This window comes from Procambarus clarkii, chromosome 14 (assembly GCF_040958095.1).
Source record: "Procambarus clarkii isolate CNS0578487 chromosome 14, FALCON_Pclarkii_2.0, whole genome shotgun sequence".
Classification (NCBI taxonomy): Eukaryota; Metazoa; Arthropoda; class Malacostraca; order Decapoda; family Cambaridae; genus Procambarus; species Procambarus clarkii.
Genome location: NC_091163.1, coordinates 35,813,221 through 35,838,334, shown reverse-complemented (window position 1 = coordinate 35,838,334; position 25,114 = coordinate 35,813,221). Strand labels below are relative to the sequence as shown.

Genomic DNA, 25,114 nt, shown 5'->3' with positions numbered 1-25,114 from the left:
AGTCAAAAGAGTGTACACTTTTTCGGTCTTACCGCATAGGCGCGCGAAGTGCCGAAAGCATCTGGGGTATTGATTTTTTTTGAGCGCCGAGAGCGCGAAAGTGTTAAGCTGTTCTTGAGCGGCACTTTTGCTCTGTTTGGGAATTGTGTTTCCTCCAGCGCTCTGCAAGGATGTGGGCAAGTGGCAGCTACCTGTACTCTTATTGTGGGGATTACCATAAGGCAGTCTTGTAGGCTTGGGTCCTTGTGGAAGGGCTCTCTGGGCAGCTTCATCTGTGGTTCTTGTCTTGGCGAGGAGGAGGAGGATTCTGCTCGCTCCGTGCTCCAGCTTCACCACCAACTGCTCTCCAGTGGTTCATTGTCTGAACGGAGGGGCAAAGGGAAGTCTCTTTAGTCCATTGGCCTGAGGAGCTTAATGCTTCAAGAAGTTTGGCTTTTAGCTTCATGGGGTCAAGTTCTATATTGCGTTTATGTGCATGGTGCCCTCAACACTCTCTTGATTGGTTTTCTCGCTTCTATCTCATTTCTAGTGAACAGTCAATGGACTATCCTTTGAATCTGCAAGCCATTTGTTCACCCTGAAGTGGACCTCTTCATGTTGGCATGGAACCAGCACCTTCCCTTCTATATGGTTCCTTTCCCTCATCATAAGGCTCTTGAAGTGGATGCCTTTCGACTGGACTTGTCGAGGTGGAGCTCCATTTACCTTTTTCACCTGGTTCAGTTGTTGCTCTGGATTCTGTCCATTTTGGAGTCATATTCGAGGAGGATGATCCTTCTGTCTCCTTGGGGCCAGTCTAACCATGAATTGCCCGGCGTCTGAAGCCAGGCAATTTTCTGCGGCACTGCCTCTTTTAACAGATTGGCATAATGATGTACTTTGCTGGTTCAACCTCCTATGCTGTATACATCTGGAGTTTTTGATTTTGTGTGTGTGTGTATCGTCATCTGTACGGTTAGCAGGTGACTGGTTTGTTGGTGTCCTACATGTGTCTCCATGTGGAGGCGGTACAAGATTACTCACCGCTTGTTTTGCCACTCTTCGTCGTCTTTGCCTCATTTTAGTTCTTCTGCTACGAGTTTTGAAAAAAATTAAATGTTTCTTTTGGTCTGTGTGAATTATCAGCAGAGTCATTCAATTTCAAAGTTTAGGTCTTTGTTATCTCTTCAGTTGTCTGTAAACTTTCTCAGACCTGGATGCTTTCCCGGTGTGATGGTGACTTTTGTCAGCTGCTCTCTCTGCCTCTGAGGTGGACCAGGTTCTGACTCTGGTCCCCAGTTGGCAAACCTGAACTCCTGCTTCTGATGTGACCCATTTACATGTAGCAATCTAAACAACATAGCTTCAGAGAGCCACTGGGGCTCATTCAGAAAGAGGCATTTCATTACATTCAATAATGGGTTATTTTTGTAGCTATGTAGTTATTTTTAATATGTACTTACATATTAGGCCTTAATTTATATGTAAATTTACCTTTGAAAACATTTACAGGGTATCTTTTAAGTTTCACAGAACTAAGGTATACTGGGAAAACATTACTCTATACAGTAAACAAGAGTGTACAAAAACCTATTTTACATGGCTATTTTGTGGGGATAAACCCCAATGTTAGTGTGTTTCATCATAAATTTTATTGAAAATGATTGAAAGTGTTTTTGGGGAAAACAATATTTTCATGCATGTAAATAATTTATATATATACAGAATATTATATATATTTATACACACATTGCATTGGTGGACAAAATACACAGTTCCCATCTACCAGAAAACATGGTACATAATAGAAATGTGAACAAAATATATATAGTTCAGTGACACCTCGACTTACGATTGTTCCGACTTACGATAATTTTGAGTTACGATCTAAATTTGATCAGAAAATGCAACTCTACTTACGATAGAGTCATCGACTAACGATATTCGTTGATATGCGTTCGGGTCGACCGAGCGCGTGGTTCCTGGTCACGCGGGCAGACCTGCCTCAGTTTACCAGAGCCGCCGGCTTAGTGACAATCACACTTGTAGGAAATTTAATTATTTTGGTGATTTTTTGTTTTTTTGAACATAAAAGTAATTATTATATATCACACTCTGGGTCCCAAGAAAGTCTGTGGTAAGGTTCAACCTAAGAAAACACATGTGAGGATGACCACAGAGGAAAAACAAGATATCATTTGTAAACATGAAAATGGTATGAGAGTTGTTGATGTAGAGGATGTTCCTTCCTCATTTATTATAGAGATGTGAGCAGCAGCATGGCAAGAACTGCAAACTTTTGCTGAAACAACTCACCCAAATCAAGTTGCAGTAGGCTGTTGCCTTAACCCCTGCACTGCGCACCTGGTTTTGGCAAAAACTTCTTGGGGCAATTGTCAAGGACATATTCATGTTATTTTTATAAATATTCAGGTAAATTTAATGTCAAAATGTTTCCAAACTCAACTATTTTCATTTAAAAACACAAAGAGTAAGGAAAACATTAAAAAACATTAAAATATAGCCTAATTAAAAAAAAATAGCATAACTCTCAGAGCGCCTAAAGGCGCTTTGCGCAGTGCAGGGGTTAACCTTCTCATTGACGCTGTGATGCATCACTACAGACAAATATTGAACAAAATTTAAAACAGAAAAAAATGTCTAAAAGGTTCATTCAGTGAATGTCAGGCTCCATTATCTATAAAAAAAAAACAAAATTAATAAAAAAAAAAATTTAAAAAATTAAAAAAAAAAAATATCTAAAATGGTTCGTTCAGTAGATGTCATTTTCTATAAAAAAATAATAAAAAAAAAATAAAAAAAATTGAAAAAAGAAAAACAATCAGTGGCTGATGTTATAATGGAAGGGAACTCTCCTTCCAAACACTAACACCTCTCCTCCTCCTCCTCACAGTCTTCCATACAACAACAGAGTCCAAGAGTCATCAATAAAGACGAGCAATAACGTGTACATACTTTACTACTAAACATTTGGCTGAATTACGTATAAAATTTACTTTGAAATTAATTTTTTGGGGAGTGTGGCACAGATTAATTCAATTCCCATTTTTGTTATGGGAAAATTCATTTCGATTTACTATATTTTGACTTACGATATTTTGATATTTGATATTTTGACTTGCTTACGATTTGACTGGGAACAGATTACCATCGTAAGTTGAGGCCCCACTGTACTAGCTGTAAATGCATGAAGAATGCATATTGCTGAGATTTCTTTTTTATCACATGATCCTGTAACATGGAGAGCATCATACGAGGTGTTTAATACGGGTTTGTATGGACCAAAAGCATACTGGAATGATTAGTTACATAAGGCACATTTATGATATTTAGTGTAAAATCTTTCTTATTGCTAGACATATAAGAGAAACTAAATTAAGACAATTTGGTAATTTCAAAGAGAAGAGTGTGTGTGTTTCATCGCTTAAAGTGTTTTATTAATAAATTAGATTTATAAAGTGTGTTATTGATAACAAATTATAGGAATAATCAATTTCTACCTATTTTCCCTCATCCAAAGTTTCAATCACATTCATGTTGTTTATCATCATTGCAGTTTCGGGAAGAGCCCTTTGGGAGGCCCAGAGCCGTGGGAGGCGGTGTAGCCAAGCCTTAGGAATCACACGAGGGCTTTGACGCCCACATTGGCCTACCCAGATCCAGGACAAGGGATATGGCTCTCACTCTGAGGCAAGGAACACATCCCCATCCACCTGGGCTCTAGGAGACTCCAACTGTCGACCCCACGTGTGTGAGGCCCAAGCTCTATCCATCGAGCTGTTGAACAGTCTCTTAAGGAACACTAAACTATTTTTCTACTACATGGAAAAAGACCTGTACAAATTATAAACTATATGAACTGTATATTAGTAGCTACCAATAAACATTCATAAACTATGTACCACCCTTTTGGCAACCTTCCTATGAGAGACTAGATAGTAAATATTGTACATTACTCACTGGGCATTTATAGTCAGGTCATCTCTGACGTATGACACTCCTCTTTGTGGCTGAGTAATACTTACAGTGGCTACCGACACTTCCTCAGTCAGCTGTTTTGTGATCCAACTCGAGCAGTGTAAAATCTAGTATTGATTATCTATTTTTTTTTAGTACAAAAATTAATTGTGGTTAGGTTAGGTTAGGAGAAAAAGTTGCACATCCAGGCCAAGAGAAAAGCCTTAACATAGCAAATGAAAGTGGGCATAATAAGGCACTCGTTGAAAGAAGAAATATTAACTCTGATTTTACATATGTACAGAATATGCCACTCAATAATCAGTACGTATCAAAGATGAAACTAGAATTTAAAAACGTGAAGAGTTCAGCATTAACGACCACAACCATAGTGCAGTGTTATTTCTGACACGTAAAAGCTACGGATATCTTTAACCATCTCTGTCTTCATTAACCCTTTGACTGTGTATCACATCAGGTGATGGGGTGGCTAAATATGCTCAACCTGTACATCCCATCAGGTGAAGCATCAGGGGTACTGCGTAAGATTTAAAAAATCCTGCACATACACAGGGGCTCACATTTACTTCCTTAGGTCTCCATTAACCATCCTCCATCTTGAACAAAATCCTAAGCTCCTCACTTTCCTTCTAGGGCCTTAGCTCTAGCAATCAAAATAAATAAGACTGGTCCTTTATTCAATATATTTCAAAACCTGCTAGGAATACACCAAATTTGTATCCTTATCAGTAATTACCTAAGTGTAGTTACAGGATGAGAGCTACGCTCGTGGTGTCCCGTCTTCCCAGCACTCTTTGTCATATAACACTTTGAAACTACTGACGGTCTTGGCCTCCTCCACCACCTTCTCACCTAACTTGTTCCAATCGTCTACCACTCTGTTTGCGAAAGTGAATTTTCTTATATTTCTTCGGCATCTGTGTTTAGCTAGTTTATATCTATGACCTCTTGTTCTTAAAGTTCCAGGTCTCAGGAAATCTTCCCTATCGATTTTATCAATTCCTGTTACTATTTTATATGTAGTGATCATATCTCCTCTTTTTCTTCTGTCTTCCAGTTTTGGCATATTTAATGCCTCTAACCTCTCCTCGTAGCTCTTGTGTACAATGTACACATGAAGAGATCTAGTATCTTTATGCACTGCCTCCTAGCCATTTATACCTGGCATACTAATTACTTCTCTCAACTTGAGAGGATTTCCTTACATAGCATCTTCTACCCCCCCCCCCCCCTCCCTATTTCACTGATTTATTATGCACCCCATACCCATCCCGTGGGCGGTGGTCTCCGTGACTCAATTAGTTGTCCAGCTTTGAGAACCTATCTTCTATTTATTGCGCTGCATCTATGGAAAGTCACATTCCACGTTTCTTGCTAACAAATGACGAACAATTGGGAATGCTTCCCTGTCATCAGCTGGGCACTTCCTGTACTTTATAAAATTATGAAATGAAAATGTTCAAGAACAACAACAACAATGTTTAAACACTAACAGACTTCAGGTATTTCTTTTGTGTATAGTACTTTGATAGAAAAGAATTCCTGAGACTTGGAACTTCAAGAACAAGAGGTCATAGATTTAAATTAACTAAACAAAGCTGCTGAGGGAATATAAAAAATTCACTTTCGCAGAGTGGTAGACGGTTGGAACAAGTTAGGTGAGGTGGTGGTGGAGGCCAAGACCGTCAGTAGTTTCAAAGCGTTATATGACAAAGAGTGCTGGGAAGACGGGACACCACGAGCGTAGCTCTCATCCTGTAACTACACTTAGGTAATTACACCCTACAATGTGGACATTACATAAAGAAGATGGCTTGTTTGGACACTCATCACAGTACTACCTACTGTACTGTGTTGGGGACATTACATAAAGAAGATGGCTTGTTTGGACACTCATCACAGTACTACCTACTGTACTGTGTTGTGGACATTACATAAAGAAGATGGCGTGTTTGGACACTCATCACAGTACTACCTACTGTACTGTGTTGGGGACATTACATAAAGAAGATGGCTTGTTTGGACACTCATCACAGTACTACCTACTGTACTGTGTCAAAGGTGACTTTGATGTGTGTTTCAACACTTCATAACAACAGTCAGTAAAGTAATTATGATAAAAAATGTTCTACTGGTAGAGATTCAAGTTGAACTAAACCAAGTTGTATGATAATGCCATTTGACAAACATTGATTCTAACAGCAAATTAGTTAAAGTATTTTGTAACTAATTACTGTGTTTTCCAGCATATAAGATGCACCTAATATGGATATTTTGTGGATTTCTTTTTTTTTTTTTTTAGTATATTTCATCATTCATTTATAAAAAGTGATTTTGTGTATGTAAATACCATATACATATTCGGTGGTGGACCAAAAACATGCGTCCAATCTGCCAACAAATACGGAAATTATATGTTGTACAATACAGTATAAGTGTATACTTTTCAGTGGTGTTATAATTGAATGTGTTTAGTGCGAGAGAATGAGAGTGTGACACAGAGGACAATGAGCTCTCATGGTCATATCTTGCTCCAGTGCAGAATGCTTGCACGCTGGACACGTCCAAACAGCAGTCACGTCCATGATGGGTCGTCCCGTTACAATGCATGTTGCAAAGCGTGTGTTGCAACTTGGGCAAACACTCACCCTGAAAGATAGGCGGCACGCGATTAATCCAAGTTGCGTAATCTCGGGTTCTTTGATCACCCATTTGTAATACAAAATTTAGGTCAGACCACCATTAATATTAATTAAAATATGACTGAGAAGCACATAAGAATGATTAAAAATGTTTCTAACTACCTATTTAACCACCAGAGTATGGACATTGTCATGATTGATTGTTGAAATGCAATATAGTCGTCATCATATAAAGATTTATGTTTTGTGTCAATTTTGAATAACGATGTTGTCCATATGCAGTCTGTCCACACATACAAAGATCCAAGTTCGTTTATCCAGCTGCCGAACCCCCCTGTTTATAAATGAAAAGCGGTTTATACACGAATTACAACTGATGACGTCCGAACACTACCAGAACAAGTACTGTACTTCGCTCACATCCTCTGTTCAAACCACAATTCTATAAATGCTTCACTCACGTACTACAAATACAAATAATCGCCAACAAAATAATCGTGATTTCTCCGTGGTGTCTCCGCAGTCTCCGTGGTGTAGTGGTAAGACACTCGCCTGGCGTTCCGCGAGCGCTATGTCATGGGTTCGTATCCTGGCCGGGGAGGATTTACTGGGCGCAAATCCTTAACTGTAGCCTCTGTTTAACGCAACAGTAAAATGTGTACTTGGATGAAAAAACGATTCATCACGGCAGGGGATCGTATTCCAGGGACCATAGGATTAAGGACTTGCCCGAAACGCTACGCGTACTAGTGGCTGTACAAGAATGTAACAACTCTTGTATATATCTCAAAAAAAAAAAAAAAAAAAAAAAAAAAAAAAAAAAAAAAAAAAAAAAAAAAAAAAAAAAAACCTAAACACCTAACTTAACCTATATATAGAATTTTTATGTATAATAATATTAATTGATAGATGAGAACAAACCAATTTTTAAAACACAGTACAAGTATGTTAAAACTGATGAATGCATCCGGGGATGACGGTCACTGCTTTAAACAGCCTAGTGCGAGGACGGGTTGCCATATGATTCCGATATGTTAATGGTATCTCCCAGTAGTCATGGGAGGTCACAAAATAATTTGTAGTCATAGACTTCAGCTCCTGGGCCTCTATCATATGACCATTGTAACACTTGCCTAAATCAACAAAGATCTTCACTGTATACATTAATTTTGGTGTACTTTTTATTTTTGTGAACTTTTGAATATATTTCATGTGAGAAATAATTGGCCAAAACTTTTACTTATGGTAAGGGGAGTTGAATAATACTTGTGATATGTAAGACTTTCTGATAGAGGCCGTTCCACCTGACCATCTATTTATCAAGTATTTGCGTTGCATTTTGTACACCATTTCTTTATTAGTGATTTGAAATTCTGGTCTTGTGTTTTACCTCCAGCAATTAAATTCTAAAAATCAAGTTTTGAGGTATACAAAAAAAAAAGATCATTCGGTTGGTTATTAGAGCATGTAGCATGATTCACTGTGCCTTAGGACTCGATCATGCATGTCAACATGTTTGTATAGTGCCACAGGAACTCTCCAACCTCTCCTTAAAGGATCTTGTGGGCAGTACTCACCGCTACAGAGAGGCTGGTGAGTGGATTTGGGTGTACTGCTGACTAACTGCTAAAGGTGCCACTCACTCTTTGTCATCATAGGGAAATTGTGGCCTATGAGAAAATCTACTTGGGCCATGAGCAATTGCTCCTGCACTTGCAATAGCCCATGTTGAATTACCCAAAGAGCTGACAATAAGACACTGAACAAATCCAACAGGAGCTGTGATGAGGGTTCAAACCTATGGCTGGGTGTTCCCAGGCGCACTCTAGTCAACTGTACCACCACATTGTTAAGCTAAAGCGCGCCTGGGAACACCCAGCACACAGGTTCCAACCCTCATCAAGGCTTCTGTGGATCTGTTCGTTGATATATCACGTTAATGTGATTTCTCAGTGTATACAAGACACCGACATGCCAGTGGCCGAGATAATGATGCAAATAATAATCTCTTCCACTCTAATAATAATCTTTCCACATGTCGAAATCTTGCGTCAAGTCGTCGTCGTCCTGCCTAAACGAATGTTCACTGGAGGGCATAGAATGCCAGGGGTTCTTAAATCAATGTTTATAGTGATGCAAGGCTGTGAAGCAGCTCTACCCTTGAGATGGTGTCAAGAATCATTAAGTGAATAATAGAGTTGTAGAGCAAGGCATATGTGAGAATAGTATGGGGAAAAGGGTTTGATTGAAAGCATGTATAATTTAACCTAATTTATTAAAGTAAATTAACACTATTACACATAGGTACTTTACGTTAACAGAGAGTATCACGGCCACAAAAGTTAAACAAACGTGGAACTTGCTTCCCGCCAATTGTTAGGCCAACAGAGTCAACTATTTGAACATTGTTGATTCTCTCTCATTAACCAGTCCGTCCTCCTAAGGTTTCCCAACGTCAAGAAAACGGTCAATTTAAAGTCTCCTCTCCTAACCTACCAGAGGACCCAAAACAGAAAACGGAACGGTACGTCACTCTTGCGAGCCGCTTCCATTTTCTAGTAGGACAATTTTTGGCCTTGTATAAAGCATACGAGAAAAAACCGACGTTCTCTGTAGGTGGACAAACACTGACAAACACAAGGGCATACAACAACATACTTAGAACACTTCTGTCAGTTGGAATCCCTGCACCACAGTAATGATAATATCTCTTAAAGTGGATTATCATCAAAGTACACAACAATGACATAACAATGAAAGAGAATACACAATAACATATGACAATAATATACACTGTAATCACTGAGATCAATAGGAGTCATGAGGATTCGAACCCATTCACTTGGTACTGCCAAGGAAATGCCCTAGATCACTACACCATGACCATGGTAAAAGCAATGGAACCTGGGATTCCACTGAATTCTCTAGGGGTCCTGAGGCTTCCAAATAATTATAGCCCAATCAGGGGTTCACGCATTGCCCCCCTCCCCCTTGCACGAAATTAAGCTGAGGCTAGAACCTCAGATGACATGGGCTGCCATCTGGAGGCAGTTAGAGCCATCAGAATTAAACAGAGTATTTACCCCAATGCAATGATTATTTGCAGTGTTTTCCTTAGGATACCTAGGGAAAATTTCCTTCAAGCAGTCTCTTGTTTAATTGTGTTTGTGATTTCTGGTGGATGTTCTCTAGTGTTGGGGTTTATCTGATGAGAACCCAGGCCCAGACTTTAGTCTGGGTTGGTATCCTGGCCGGGGAGGACTGACTGGGTGCCAGTCCTTAACTGTAGCCTCTGTTCACCCAGCAGTGAATGGGTGCCTGCTGATTGTTAAACCATTTGGTGGGTCATATTCCAGGGATAATTAGGATTAAGGACCTGCCTGAAACTATGTATTCACCTAGTTGTATTTCACCTAATGCTTGTGGTGGTTGAGCTCTGCCCTTTTGTCCTGCCTTTCAACTGTCAATTAATAACTTTTTTACACACACACACACACACATCCAGGAAGCAGCCCGTAGCAGCTGTCTAACTCCCAAGTACCTATTTACTCCTAGGTAACAGGGGCATCAGGATGAAAGAAACTCTGCCCATTTGTTTTCCACCTCGACCGGGGATCAAACTCAGAACCTCAGGACTATGCATCTGAAGCGCTGTCCACTCAGCTGTCAGGCCATGATAATGTGTGCTAGTGGCTGTACAAGAATGTAAGATTTCTTGTACATTGTATCTAAATAAATTAAAAAAAAAATATCTGATGTCTTGCTTTCTCCACCTTGTAGCGTGCCAGAACCTGGTCCTGCCTCCTGGAAGGCAACAGGTGGGCCTTGGAGGCCTAGTATGTTAAGGCTTGGTAGTGCCAGAGCTAAGCTAAGGGAACTATTGAGGGGGTCCCTCCCAGGAATTATCCATAGGAGTTAAAGTACTGTTTAGTAAAAAATTAATACACTGAAAAGAACTCACCAGTCTGGTATCATTGTTTCGCAGCTAGTGCACTCGGCTCGATTGCTACGAGAATCTTTTGGACTGTACTTCATGAAAATGTTCATTGCCAGGTCCTCGTATGCCTCCTTCTTTTCCGGAGATATCTGTAATTATGTAAAAATAATTTTGTTTATCAAAACCCCTGCGTTGAATGTAAGGAAATGCCTCTATCTGGAGGATCCCTTGTGGCTCTCAAGCTATCCTGCTGAGATTGCTCCGTACTAAAAGGTGACATCAATCGCAGAAGTTCTATTTGGCCTCCTCACAGAGGCGCAGAGCGAGTGACAATTCATCATCCCATCGGGATGGTGAATTGTCATCCTGGCATGCAGAAAATCAGTGAAGCTTTACAGACAACTGCTGGATTCAAAGAAAACAAAGCCTCAAAACCGCCAAACAACTCTGCAAAGGATTCACACAGAACAAGAGTTTAACTCAATCTAGCTCGAAACTTGCAAATGCTGATTGCCACTACCTGGCAGCCCATTACCTTCCCAAAGCCAGTTACCCCACCTGGTCAGTTCTGCACTGGTGAACAACCCTCTGGTGAACACTGAGGCAGGGCAGGAATCAGGGAGCCACTGGTGAACACTGAGGCAGGGCAGGAATCAGGGAGCCACTGGTGAACACTGAGGCAGGGCAGGAATCAGGGAGCCACTGGTGAACACTGAGGCAGGGCAGGAATCAGGGAGCCACTGGTGAACACTGAGGCAGGGCAGGAATCAGGGAGCCACTGGTGAACACTGTGCACTAGTCAGAGCGAGGCTGCCTCCACAGGAGGACGACAACCACCTCAACTCACCAGGGAAGGTAACCCCTAGCTGGTCGTAGCCTTACCTTGAGGTGCTTCTGGGGCTTAGCGTCCCCACGGCCCGGTCGTCGACCAGGCCTCCTAAAGTCAACACCAGCAAGCACCCAGTAAAGTTAACTCTAGACATGTGCAGTTCAGGGTGTACAGGTAAGAACCTACACAAGAAGTCACGCATAGAAGTTGTCAGGCCTCCAGTTGATTGACAGTTGAGAGGCGGGACCAACGAGACAAAGCTCAGTCCTTGCAAGCACAATTAGGTGAGTAGAGAAACATGTGAAGCAAATACTGTACTAAAATAAAGAATGAGAACACAAGCAATTGGGACACTGCAAGACGGAGTATAAACAATAGCTTTCACTCATCAGAAAACTGGGACTTGTGGGTGCTAGCAGAATAATGAGTGGGAGAGGCAATGTGTTGACATATCATACCAGGCTTAATGACTGACAATATGGCCAGGTGTATCTAGTGGTTGGGTGTGTGGCCACCAGGTGGCATGCAGCTGCTACTAGTGGGTAAACCCCCTCATGACTGTGTGGATAATTGTGTGGTCTTGTTTTCTGCATTATGTTTACCTTGCTATTGCCTATTTTGGCCTTATCTTAGTCTGAGCCATCTCATATAATCAGCTTCCTGTGCCTCAATAGAAGGAGCCAAGTCTTCACCTATGGTCCCCAGTAGGCTTACAATGACTCACAAAGGCCTGGCGTAGATTTAATTTGGTGGAGCGATCCAGGTAGCTAGCAACAGAGAGCCACCAGAGGAGCCCTCCAAAATAAACATGTTTCTAAGTCCACATTACCTCCGTAAGAGCCTCCAACTTTATAAAAGCTCGGGAACATGTTGCAAATGCTCTATTAGCACACGAGGCCAAACCCAGAAGGGCATAGATGTCTTCTGGATCAACGAGTCCCTCATATTCTCTCAAATGTAGGCATGTCTTCATGGCGGCATCAACGTAACCTACAGAGGATACAAAAACATTTTGTAAATGAAAGATTTGGACAAGTATGCAGCCAATGAGTCACAATAGTGTGGCTGCAGATATGATGACCAAACCACACACCAGGAGTAGACGACCACGTTTCGGTCCGTCCTGGACCATCAGCGAGTCGACTGTGATAAGTCAAGAAAATCGACTTGATAATGGTCCAGGACAGACCGAAACGTCGTCGTCTACTTTTGTAATCGTTTTTTTGTGCTACTGTTCACAGCATAAAGTATGTAGTGCACAGTAAACTATCGCTCACAGGATGAGTATGTAGTGCACAGTAAACTACCACTCACAGGATGAGTATGAGGTGCATAGTAAACTATCACTCACAGGATGAGTATGTAGTGCACAGTAAACTATCACTCACAGAATGAGTATGAGGTGTGCAGTAAACTATCACTCACAGGATGAGTATGGGGTGCACAGTAAACTATTACTCACAGGATGAGTATGGTGTGCACAGTAAACTATCACTCACAGGATGAGTATGGGGTGCACAGTAAACTATCACTCACAGGATGAGTATGGTGTGCACAGTAAACTCTCACTCACAGGATGAGCATGGGGTGCACAGTAAACCTAAGATGGCAATAATCAACGATGATGACCATTAATATAATGTTTGAATTTTCAATAACAACCAACTTTGTGACGAAGGGGTTGCAAAACACTTCAAGTACTCCTGCAAGTGCTGTATATTGCTATACACGAGTTGGAGAGGAGTTGAGGATAATGCTACAGCAATAATGACAGATAAGAATACCATAGAAATACTGAATAATCTTAAAAACTGGCCTTCATATAGCTGTCGTTGAGCTAAGAGGAAGAAGTGATAAGCTTCTGCTCCTTTCCAGGGATTGTCCAGCATGTTGGCCTGAGTGTTGCCTCCCTGGAGGTCGGCAGGAAGTGCGCTTCCTTCGTCAAAGAGACCCATTAAGGCTGCACTTCGACTCCCACTCGCTGAAAGATATGCTTGGTTTTAATTTCAGAGAATGAACATACAGTAATTATTGTTGACCAGACCACACACTAGACGGTGAAGGGACGACGACGTTTCGGTCCGTCCTGGACCATTCTCAAGTCATTCTGAATCGACTTGAGAATGGTCCAGGATGGACCGAAACGTCGTCGTCCTTCACCTTCTAGTGTGTGGTCTGGTCAACATACTTTAGCCACGTTATTGTGACTCATCGCCTGCATACAGTAATTATTCACACAATATACTTACAAATTCAAACTGTGAATTTGTTTATAAAACACGTCACAGTAAATCGTGTAGTATCTCCATCAACATGAGGTATAACCTTCCTGTGCTAGTGAGCCACTAAGAGAAAACATTTAGAGTAATAACAATGGAGCATGGAAATCATATGAGAGACAGAGAGGAATGAAATAACTGGTATATAAAGTCTAGCGTTTGTCATTAATCTAAATGTTTTCTCTTAAAGTATCAGTTTGCTTTATTTGTGTTAATTTTTATGTTTCATTTGTCAGTGTTTCTAAGTACAGATGTTGAATTGTGTATTTGTAAATGTTTATGCCTCGTGTGTGTGTAAAGTTTTTCCTGCACGTTTTGTGGGAGTAGTGTCCCTGCACCCCCCACGAGGACAGAGAGGATCCTGACTTGGAGTCAGGATGTGTGTCGGATGTGCTCGTGTACCTGCTTGATATGGTTCCGGGAGTTCTTCTACTCCCCAAGCCCGGCCTTGACTTGTGAGAGCTTGGTCCAACAGGCTGTTGCTTGGAGCGGCCTGCAGACCCACATATCCACCACACCCTGGGTGGTCTGGTACTTCTTGAAGAAAACTATTTAGTTTTCTCTTGAAGATGTCCACGGTTGTTCCCACAATATTTCTTATACTAGCCCGGGGTGTGGCGCCCACACCCCGGGTTAGTACAGTCCGTACAGTGTAGTACAGTAGTCAATACAGTCGTACAGTGTAGTACAGTAGTCAATCTGGTGAGTGAGAAATTATTTCATGTTGCATTATGACCCATTCACCCGTGTCCTTTTAATAGGTGTAATGCATGCACACTGTTAGTTTAAGTCCCGTGAATTACAAATAATTGTACCATTGAGCGTTTCCTCTTGTGTTAGAGGCGTATCTTTATAATTTACATTTGTTCGGCATTCCTAATTTTTAATATCGTACATGTACTGTAAAGAAGTGAGGAGGTTTTGTTTATTTTTATTATTGCACGTATGTGCTGTATAAGCTATTCCCCGTCGTTACAGTGTGTTAACATCCCAGCAATGACTTGTTGCCTCATTACATGCATGCAGGACACAAAACTGGAGGTTCTTTTACCTACAGGATTATAAACCCGTGGAACCGCCTACGTGCCAAGCCGTAAATGCAAAATCTCTGCTGGGTTTTAAAATTCAGCTGGAAAAGATCATCAGGGCAAATGGGGGGACCTTTGACAAGCTGTGGGCTTCCTGTCCTTATCGAGGCCACTAGCATTAGTGGCCTCGATAAGCCACTCTGAGGGCCACTAGTATTAGTGGCCCTCAGGTAAATTCAGGTAATGTTCATCATTTAATTCAGGCAGTTGTTTGTTTTCTTGCACTTTTGCTTTATGATGTTCACTTTTTCTAGGCCTTGAGTTGACCTGTGATCTGCAAGCTCCCCTCGTGGAGGCAGCCAGGTCCTGTCCTTCAGTAGGCTCAGGAGTCAGATGGCCCTCAGAGGTCTAGCGTGATTCCCTTAGGATTGACAGCCCCAGAAATTTACCCGATTTACCCGAGGGCCACTAAAACTAGTGGCCTCGATGAAGACAGGAAGCCGGCAGCTTGTTGAAGGTCCCTCATTTGCTTTGATCTTTTCCAGATATATTTTAAAACTCAACAAGTTTTGGTAGTTACGGTTTCGGAGGGTAGGTGGTCCCTGTGGGTGAAAAAGCATCTCCTGCTCCACCTGAAATATAGCTCATGGAGCTAATGAATTGTCCACTAGAAAAGACCATTTAATTATGTTCACTGTTTGATTACATTTTTGTACTAAACTGCCTCTCTCCATCAACAGGTTGCTCAGAGAAGAACAAGTCTGATGCATCACCTGAAAACAAAATGTATTATAGAGGAGAAAGCTTACAACTCCTCAGAGTAGGTGTCTGTGGTGGGATATTGGGAAATGCAAGTTGATCCCAGGGTAGATACTCTGCTCTGGCCCTAGTTGGAGTGACACGGAATGCTCGGGCACAAACAATGTGACCACCATACACACAATCATGAAGTACTAAATGAAACAAAGCAACGCCCCACAAGAAAACAATCATTCCAGAGGAAGTCAACACAATTTAGCTGAAAAAAAAAGAGGCAGTTGACAGGCCCCACAAAGGCAGAAGTGGAGCGTGTGGCCATAAACAGAAGAATGAGGAAGTGGGCTGGTTGGTGCCACGGGTGACCTGCCTGCCATCTAGTGGCGGTCTTGTCACAATTAAGGTATTTATCATAGCAATGATCATTTGCCATGCTTTCTAGGTCTGCCTAATACTGTATCCTGAAAGCAGCCATTTGTTTTGCTGTGAATATGCTTTTTTTTTTTGTATTTTGTTGTTTCTGAGTGTTTCTCTGACCCAAAGCTTTCCTGACCTCAGAACGAGCTTGATTCTTGTCCTGGAATCTAGTAGGAAATCAACTGACCACAGAGGCCTGGTGTGAAGAGCTAAGACATGATGAAGATCCCTGAACAGGCTGAGGAAGCTATCGAGAGATCCCGCCAATAAAACACTAATTAATATTTGTATCAATCTTACCTTCTTTCATAGTTTGTTTCATTCTTGAATTGTGTTCCTGAACCAGCTGGGCAGCAAGCAGATACAGTTTCTTTACACGTAATGGACGGGCTTTCTTCTTTCCTTCTTCCTCCGCAATCTAAATATGACAATCACAGTTTATACAAGGTTTATTGATAAATATCAAGCATTGAATGATTTTTTTATTTTATTTATATATACAGTACAAGAGTTCTTACATTCTTGTCAAGCCACTAGCGCGCACAGCGTTTCGAACAGGTCCTTAATCCAAATTTTTCCCTGGAATATGACCTGCCAAATTGCTTGAAGTGGCAGTTCAGGTAATTTAGGGGAATGTCTAGCCTGCCTGACCACCTCACGTGTGAGCCTCTCCTAAAATTCATCCAGTCCCCCATGGGAAAGAAGGGGTGGCTATGGGGAACGTCTGAGACTGTCAGAAATGGGAGTGTCATTACATTCAAAGCTTGATTTCTGGGCCGGCCCTCAGTTGTTCCTCGGTGCATATTCCCAATGGTGCCTCAGAGAGAAAAGTGCCTTTGGTCAGAAAGAAAGAAGTAGATTAATAAAGGAACAAAAATGTAGCAGCTAACCCATGGGGTGACAAGGCTAGAAATCCACGTCTTGGATGAGAGGAGTAACTTGGTGACGATGAAGAACATTCACCAGGTAACAAGCAGCCATGCCCGAATGTCAGCCCAAGACATGTTCCCAAACACAGCAGCAAGAACTGTGAACTTCCGATCATCATGGGCGTGAAGGTAGACCACAGGTTGGTTAGACTGGATAACCCTGAGGACGACCCGAGAGACCCGAGCCCTGGAACAGTGAACGAGGGATACTGGATCAACCCACAGTGCGCCCCCGGACACAGAAGCCGAGGTGCGCAGGTAACAACGTAAAGCAGCAACCGGTCACATCACATGATGCACCCCCGGCCTGATCAACCAAGCATCAATAACCCACGGACCCCTCCGGAACCCGAAGTCTCATTCTTCGCCAGAAAAGAAAGAGACGGCTGTAAGCGAACAAAACGTCCACCAGGACCAAAAGAGCAAAGCCCCTACACCCGAGGAGAGCATGAAGCTCCCCGACCCCACCCCCAGAGGCCAAAGCCAACAAAAACAACGGCTTCTGAAAGCAGTCTTGGACCGAAGGGGCCACCACAAACCGAGAAGAAGAGGGAAAGGAAAGCACCCGGTGAAAAGAACCAGCATGGTTCAGGCAGCGCATGAGCAGGCCGGAGGTGGAAAAACACATGAAAAAGCTTACGAAACAGAGTAGAAGTGATATCCATCCCCAATGCAAGCTGTGAACAAACCGGAGACAAAAACCTATGAGCCAGGGCCCAAGCAGAACCAACAGAGAGCACGAGGACGGCCTGCCATCACGCGAGGCGAGAGGCATAAAACAGACACACACTGCCTCCAGGAGGATAGGTGCACACAGTTTAAACAACGCCGCCGAGGTCAACGCGGCAGACCACAGCCTGGCACTTGACGCCTCCACATCCTCCACAAGCCAGTCCAAAGAGAGCTCGAAAAGGGAAAAAGAAGCGAAGGACTGAGGCCAAATGCCAACGAGCATAAAGATCCTTGGCAACCAAAGAAGCTGAAATGGAAGGGACCTGGACATACAACTGGAGCACACCAACCTCATGAGGAAGCACAGGGGCGTTCAAGCACGCATTAAGATGCTTAAAGGCAAAGTAAACCTGCAACACCATAGTGAGCTCTCACCACTCAAGCATGCGGGTATGACAGAACTCATGCCATGCCCCCAGCAAAAAGAAAGAGCAGTCTGCAAGCCAAGAAGACACAGGAACCTCATAATGCACCCAATACGGAGAAGAACACTCGAACTCAAAAGAGATCGGGTCCGTCACCAAGGCAAAATCCAGACCTCGCAGGAGGTAGGCACTGAGGGCCTCTTGAGCCTCTGAAGGGGAAATACGAGAAGTAGAAAACCTCCGGAAGGACGAAGCTGCGGAACCCAAGGGAACCCGGAAATATACCCAGGGGTGGGGCAGCCGAACCCATATCAAACTCGTACAAGGAAGGACGATACGAAAACCCCAACCTTGCAACAGCAGACCCTGCCCCGAAGGCACCAAGGCCCAGACAGGATCAAAAAGTGCCGAAGCGCCCCAGACTGACTTCCCCCCAGCCCCAGAAGCCTCCAAACCAGGTTCCAGGGCAGAGCCGTCCTCAATGCCCTCCAGCCTTAAAAGAAAGGCAGAGTCCAAGGGAAAGGCATCAATGAAGAAGAGCCCACTGGAAGGACCCAGAAGCCTCGACAGGAGGAACAGGTTCAAATGCCTCACATCAAATGTGGCAATCCCAGAGTCGCCCAAGTCTCATCCCCAGCTAAACCCTGCCCTGACTCTGAAAACAAGGAATTTTAGAGCCACCGCTCCAAAACACAGCAGGCATCATTGCTCGGGTGAAAATCCTGTCAGGCAATCGAGACCAGAGTAGACAACCATCAAAGCCGGCTTCAGTCGACAAACTAGCAGTCGGCTCAGTGGCATGGAAAGTGGGGGGGGGGGGAAGGGGGGGCGACGCAAACGAGCGGCATCTGGTGTAGTGACATGTTGCTTGTTATCTTGTTTTTCTTCGGGGGAGTTTCTAGCCTCTGTTCGGTCTCGGGTTGCAATTTTTCTACCAGAAGGGGTCCGTTTTGGGGGTGCCTACCTTTCTGGGTGCCCAACCCTGGTCAATGGCAGACATGAATATACAGCACAGTGGTGTTTCAGCTTACGAATTTAATCCGTTCCCAGAGACTATTCGTAACCAGAAAATTCGTAAACCAAAGCGAATTTTCCCATAAGAAATAATGTAAATTGAATTAATCCGTTCCACACTCCCAAAAATATTAACTTCAAAGTAAATTTTATACCTAATTCACCCAAATCTCTAGTACTAAAGTATGTACAAGTTATTGCTTACCATTATTGATGACTCTTGCTGGCGTATGGAAAACGGTGAGGAGGGGAGAGGAGGAGAGGTGTTACTGTTTGGAAGGGGAGTTCCCTTCCATTATAACATCAGGCAGTGATGACTTTTCTGGGGCACTCTCTCTCTCTCCTATGTTTTGCCTGCATACCACTAGGACCTGGTTGTGGCTCACTGCTTGTTTGTCTCACTAAGAACCTTTCCATAGAGACTTGTTTTCCCTACATTTTAACATCTGTCTGTAGTGAGGCATCAGTGTCATTGAAAAGGTTTTAAGGCAACTGCCTACTACAGCTTGCTCTGGGTGAATTGTTTCAACAAAAGTTTGCATTTCTTCTCATAGTCTACACCACTTCTTAATTGTTGAGGAAGGGACATTCTGTACTGCCTCCTCTTCCCCTGAAGACATTTTCTCACCTGCCTCTTGTTGCTGCTCATAGTGAAGGGCTTGGAGTTCTTCGGTGGTCAGTTCTTCGCAGTATTCCTCCACCAACTACTCCACATCAGCACCATCCAACTCCAAGCCCAATTTCCATTCCAGATTAACAATTTCCTCAATAATAGGCACTTCAGGTCCAGGCTCAAACCCCTCACAGTCTAGTTCTGAAACACATTCAGGTCACAATTTTCTCCAGCCAGATGTTTTTCTCCATTTTCCACATTCTCACAAGGGTTTTCTTGGCTTGAACCTTATCACTGGCTTTCTTGGACCCATGATGAGATATATAATAGTAACTTTCATGTTCAAATACCCAAAATAAAAAAAACACTGAAATTGTTTACAAAGAATTCAGGTGCGAATGTCACTAGGCGGGAGGCACTGGTAAACTGAGGTGCGGTTGCCGTGCTACCACGTACTAGGTCGGCCATACGCATATCAACAAACTAAGTTACCCGAGGCAAAGTTCGTAACTTGATTTGGATTTTACAAACAAATTGGGATCGTAAACCAAAAAGCTTGTAAGAGGGGCATTCGTAAACCGAGGTGTCATTGTACTCTCATACAAGGGAGTTTCATAGGCCATTGCTCCCTGTGCCTCTCTGAGGGCACCAGGTTCTGGCTTGTGGTCCCCAGTAGGCAAGAACTCCGTATGACTGAAGCCCCAGACTAATATAGCTAATATCAGTTCGGTAGCTCCAGGGAGCTGACGGACCTTCCCACAGAAAGAATTCTTCTGCCAGTTGCAGAAGAATTGTAAGACACCAAACTCTCTTGTTTGGGCTCTGTTACATTTACTACTGGATCCTCAGGTAAAATGTATGGATCCAGTGCCAACTTCTCAAAAGCAGGCCTCAAGCTGAATTTAGGAAAAGAAGATAGTGATTCAATTCTATAAATCTCTGGTGAACCCCCATTTGGATTACTGTACCCAAGCATGGAGAAATCATTTTCAAAAGGACATAGCTGCTCTGGAGAAAGTGCAACACTGGGCAACAACAGTCATTGTAAGACAGAGACCCAACAACCACAGAGTTATTGTAGTAGAGTACTCCGAGTCAAAGAACATAATGTATATTTATAGAGCCATGCAAAGCAGCTGGGAACAGCAACAAATAAAATGAAAACAAATTTATTGGAATTGAGGGAACAGACAAAATTTACTGTATAAATTAAAATACATTACCTGATATAGCAATTTTGCAGCATCAAGTAGTTTATCAGCCTTCCGAAACAGTTCTATAGCTTGCAGACGATTGCCTTTCTCCAAGAGATGCGATGCATAACGAGCAAGCAATGCACTTATCTCGGTTACGTTGTGCTGTTTTGCTAACTCTACTGCTTCGTGCCACTGGTTTAGGGCCACACATGTATCAATAGCAGACTTCACACAATTGCACTGAAAAATATATACAGTACTGTCATACCGTGAAGATTATCTCTACGACGAATTTATTTAAGAGTCCAGAGGTATATTCTTTTACAATACAATAGTTAATACATAATTCACTACGGTACTCAACCTGTTATTAGACGTCTAATCTACCTTCATGTAGGCATCAACAGCCTGCTGTGACATCCCGACACTTGTAAACATGTCCGCGATGGAGGGAAGGAGAGGAGAGTCGTCAGGCAGCGAGCGTACAAGGGACTCCATGGCCTCAAAATCTTCCAGTTGATAGTAGCACTGAGCTAACATTTCATGGTTATGTGCTAACTCAAACTGCTTTACTGCCTCATCCCTGAAAATTTGTGAGGTAATTAATTCTACGCCAGTGGCCTGTTTGTGAGTAGACAAATATTCGTAATGTCCTTTGGGTGTCCAAAGTCAGTCAGTGCCCTGTGGATGTCCAAACTATGCTAGTGCCCCTAGTACCCTGGGGTGTCCGAATTACGGAAGTATCCCGGGGTATCCAAACTACGGTACTACACTGGGATGTCAGAACTATACTAGTACCCAGGATATCCAAACTATGCTAGTACCCTAGGGTGTATGAACTATGCTAGCACTTTCTGGGGTGTCCAAACTATTTTAGTACTCTCTGGGGTGTCCAAACTGTGCTAGTACTCTCTGGGGTGTCCAAACTGTGCTAGTACTTTCTGGGGTGTCCAAACTGTGCTAGTACTTTCTGGGGTGTCCAAACTATGCTAGTACTCTCTGGGGTGTCCAAACTGTGCTAGTACTTTCTGGGGTGTCCAAACTATGCTAGTACTCTCTGGGGTGTCCAAACTATTTTAGTACTCTCTGGGGTGTCCAAACTGTGCTAGTACTCTCTGGGGTGTCCAAACTGTGCTAGTACTTTCTGGGGTGTCCAAACTGTGCTAGTACTTTCTGGGGTGTCCAAACTATGCTAGTACTCTCTGGGGTGTCCAAACTATGCTAGTACTCTCTGGGGTGTCAGTATTTTCTGGGGTGTCCAAACTGTGCTAGTACTCTCTGGGGTGTCCAAACTATGCTAGTACTCTCTGGGGTGTCCAAACTGTGCTAGTACTTTCTGGGGTGTCCAAACTATGCTAGTACTCTCTGGGGTGTCCAAACTATGCTAGTACTCTCTGGGGTGTCCAAACTATTTTAGTACTCTCTGGGGTGTCCAAACTGTGCTAGTACTCTCTGGGGTGTCCAAACTGTGCTAGTACTTTCTGGGGTGTCCAAACTGTGCTAGTACTTTCTGGGGTGTCCAAACTATTTTAGTACTCTCTGGGGTGTCCAAACTGTGCTAGTACTCTCTGGGGTGTCCAAACTGTGCTAGTACTTTCTGGGGTGTCCAAACTGTGCTAGTACTTTCTGGGGTGTCAGTATTTTCTGGGGTGTCCAAACTGTGCTAGTACTCTCTGGGGTGTCCAAACTATGCTAGTACTCTCTGGGGTGTCCAAACTATGCTAGTACTCTCTGGGGTGTCCAAACTGTGCTAGTACTTTCTGGGGTGTCCAAACTATGCTAGTACTCTCTGGGGTGTCCAAACTATGCTAGTACTCTCTGGGGTGTCAGTATTTTCTGGGGTGTCCAAACTGTGCTAGTACTCTCTGGGGTGTCCAAACTGTGCTAGTACTTTCTGGGGTGTCCAAACTATGCTAGTACTCTCTGGGGTGTCCAAACTATGCTAGTACTCTCTGGGGTGTCCAAACTGTGCTAGTACTCTCTGGGGTGTCCAAACTGTGCTAGTACTCTCTGGGGTGTCCAAACTGTGCTAGTACTCTCTGGGGTGTCCAAACTGTGCTAGTACTCTCTGGGGTGTCCAAACTGTGCTAGTACTTTCTGGGGTGTCCAAACTATGCTAGTACTCTCTGGGGTGTCCAAACTGTGCTAGTACTCTCTGGGGTGTCCAAACTGTGCTAGTACTTTCTGGGGTGTCCAAACTATGCTAGTACTCTCTGGGGTGTCCAAACTGTGCTAGTACTCTCTGGGGTGTCCAAACTGTGCTAGTACTTTCTGGGGTGTCCAAGCTATGCTAGTACTCTCTGGGGTGTCCAAACTATGCTAGTACTCTCTGGGGTGTCCAAACTGTGCTAGTACTCTCTGGGGTGTCCAAACTGTGCTAGTACTCTCTGGGGTGTCCAAACTATGCTAGTACTCTCTGGGGTGTCCAAACTATGCTAGTACTCCGGGGTATAAAAACTACACTATGTTATGATCTCAGCCTGCAGGAGAAACGAGTCTCCCTTCTTGAGAGTTATTCAGCAAGCCTGACCTAACTAAAAGTTCTAGTAAGTATTGAGGTAATAACCCATATGTAAAATAGTTGCTTGGATATGTATAACAGTTTGAGATTATGGGCAATGAAGAAGAAAACAGATAAATGACTGGCGAGGAGATGTGGACATTTTGCTGGAGGCGTGAGGCTCGCTGCCGGAGGACCTTGACCTCACTTGAGTGCCAGACATCGCAGGGGAAAAGCTGCGCTCCGTTGAGCTCCCGTCAGAAGGGAACCCCTAGTGATATATCTCGAAGAGAAGAGAAGAGAAGTGTGCAGACGTACCAGCTGTGGAATCGAGCTGGGGACGTGTGGTCTCAAGTCGTGGACGATAATTAGTGAATATTAAGCCGTCCGGAGGCATTATGGTGGGCCGTGGAGCGCCCTGACCAAGCCTCGTCAGAGGAAGAAGCGCCCTCGACCTTATAATCTGTGGTTTGTTCTTTGGGGAAGAAGTTGCTGAGAACTTCGAAGCCAGCATAGATGAAGTAATTGATGAGACTACAAGGTAGTGGAGCAGAGGACCTCGAGCTGTGAGGAGAAGCGGTGAAGAGGAGTGTCACATGCTTCTGTAGAGGTGGTGAAGCACCATAGTTGCTCGAGGAAACTTCATGGTGTAGCAGCCAAGAGAGCTGTGGCGGAACCTAACAGAAGGGTGAAGCACTGTAGTTACTCAAGGAAACTTCATGATAGCAGCCTGGAGAAGCTGCAGAGGATCCTGGTAGTGAAGCCCGGAAGAACCTGGAGATATCAGGGTAGTGAACGTCCAGAGGTGGAAGGGAGTTCTGGTGGATTACTTGTAGGGAGTTGATAGTGTTTGGTTGTCATTAGTGTGCAAGACGCAGTGAGAGGTGAGTGGTTGTTTGCATTCTTATGTCAAGGAGTGTTTTACGCTGAAGTTTAGAGTTACAGTCGTAGGCTGGATTACCTACAGATGTATGCGTTCCAGGACTGACAGTGATCGATTGATCATTGTTGTGTATCAATGAACATTTATACTGATATATGTTATTGCATTCAAATGCTGATTTTCTATATATACATTATCTTGCTGATGGTGCAACAGTGTATGTAGACTTGATCAACTTGAGGTGGTTGATAGTATCAGGTGGTGAACCAGGAGATAGGATACCACTTGATAAGCTGATGATAGAGTTCTGATGGTGTTGGAGTGCAACCTGATTGCAATATTATAGAGTATAGGATTCATTATTATTATATGTGTGTATAGAGTATAGGATTCATTATTATTATATGTGTGTATGTATTGTGTATGTGCTTTGTCCAGTAAATGTATCACAATTTGCTGGTGTTTGCCCTTGTCCTAGTGAGGCTTCCCAGGAGGTAGTAAAGAAGGAGAGAGAAAGAGAGAAAGAACCAAGAACCACTGCTGTGGACAGGGTAGGAGGTAATACTAGTAAGTCATAGGGGATTGAGGAGATCATATCTCATAAGGAGAGAGTGGGGAGTCACAGCGGCTCGAGTGGGTGTGTGCACGTGACAACGAGGCTAAGTGTTGGAGCCGCATCCCCTAAACGTGTGACGTTGAGCCCCTCTCCAAGAGCCAGAAGCGCCAAGGGTGATCTCCTAGTATAAGCACTCTACCGAGTTGTGGGTTGGGTTGTCCATAGAGAAGGATCAACGACGACAACACCAACCAACCCACAGTCTATAATAACTAGTACCCCAGGGTGTCCAAACTATACTAGTACCCCTAGGGTGTCCAAACTATGCTAGTACCCTAGGGTGTCTGAGGCATGTTAGTACCCTGGGGCGTCCAAACTATACTAGTACCCTAGGGTGTCCAAACTATGCTAGTACCCTAGGGTGTCTGAGGTATGTTAGTACCCTGGGGCATCCAAACTA

General features: G+C 43.4%; 2 protein-coding genes across 3 annotated transcripts in view; one reads left to right on the top strand and one right to left on the bottom strand.

The window, feature by feature from the left end:
- Window positions 1-3,899, top strand: part of LOC123770239 (KICSTOR complex protein kaptin) — a 51,793-nt gene extending 47,894 nt beyond the window's left edge. Inside the window, exon 13 of one of the 2 annotated variants that reach the window (XM_045761906.2) lies at window positions 3,557-3,899. Coding sequence is in view for 1 of the 2 variants with exons in the window: in XM_045761931.2 (XP_045617887.2) it covers window positions 3,557-3,616 (60 nt within the window). In the remaining variant the exon portion in view is untranslated. The remainder of the gene's footprint in view (window positions 1-3,556) is intronic. The other variant, XM_045761931.2, reaches the window with a different exon arrangement.
- A 2,317-nt stretch (window positions 3,900-6,216) lies between these two features.
- LOC123770262 (intraflagellar transport protein Oseg4) overlaps window positions 6,217-25,114 on the bottom strand; it is a 56,287-nt gene continuing 37,389 nt past the window's right edge. Inside the window, exons 18-24 of the mRNA XM_069324467.1 lie at window positions 21,103-21,298; window positions 20,743-20,955; window positions 16,167-16,284; window positions 13,203-13,367; window positions 12,216-12,376; window positions 10,582-10,706; window positions 6,217-6,627 (exon numbers count right to left, since the gene is read on the bottom strand). Of these exons, the coding sequence (XP_069180568.1) occupies window positions 6,450-6,627; window positions 10,582-10,706; window positions 12,216-12,376; window positions 13,203-13,367; window positions 16,167-16,284; window positions 20,743-20,955; window positions 21,103-21,298 (1,156 nt within the window). The 3' untranslated portion in view covers window positions 6,217-6,449. The remainder of the gene's footprint in view (window positions 6,628-10,581; window positions 10,707-12,215; window positions 12,377-13,202; window positions 13,368-16,166; window positions 16,285-20,742; window positions 20,956-21,102; window positions 21,299-25,114) is intronic.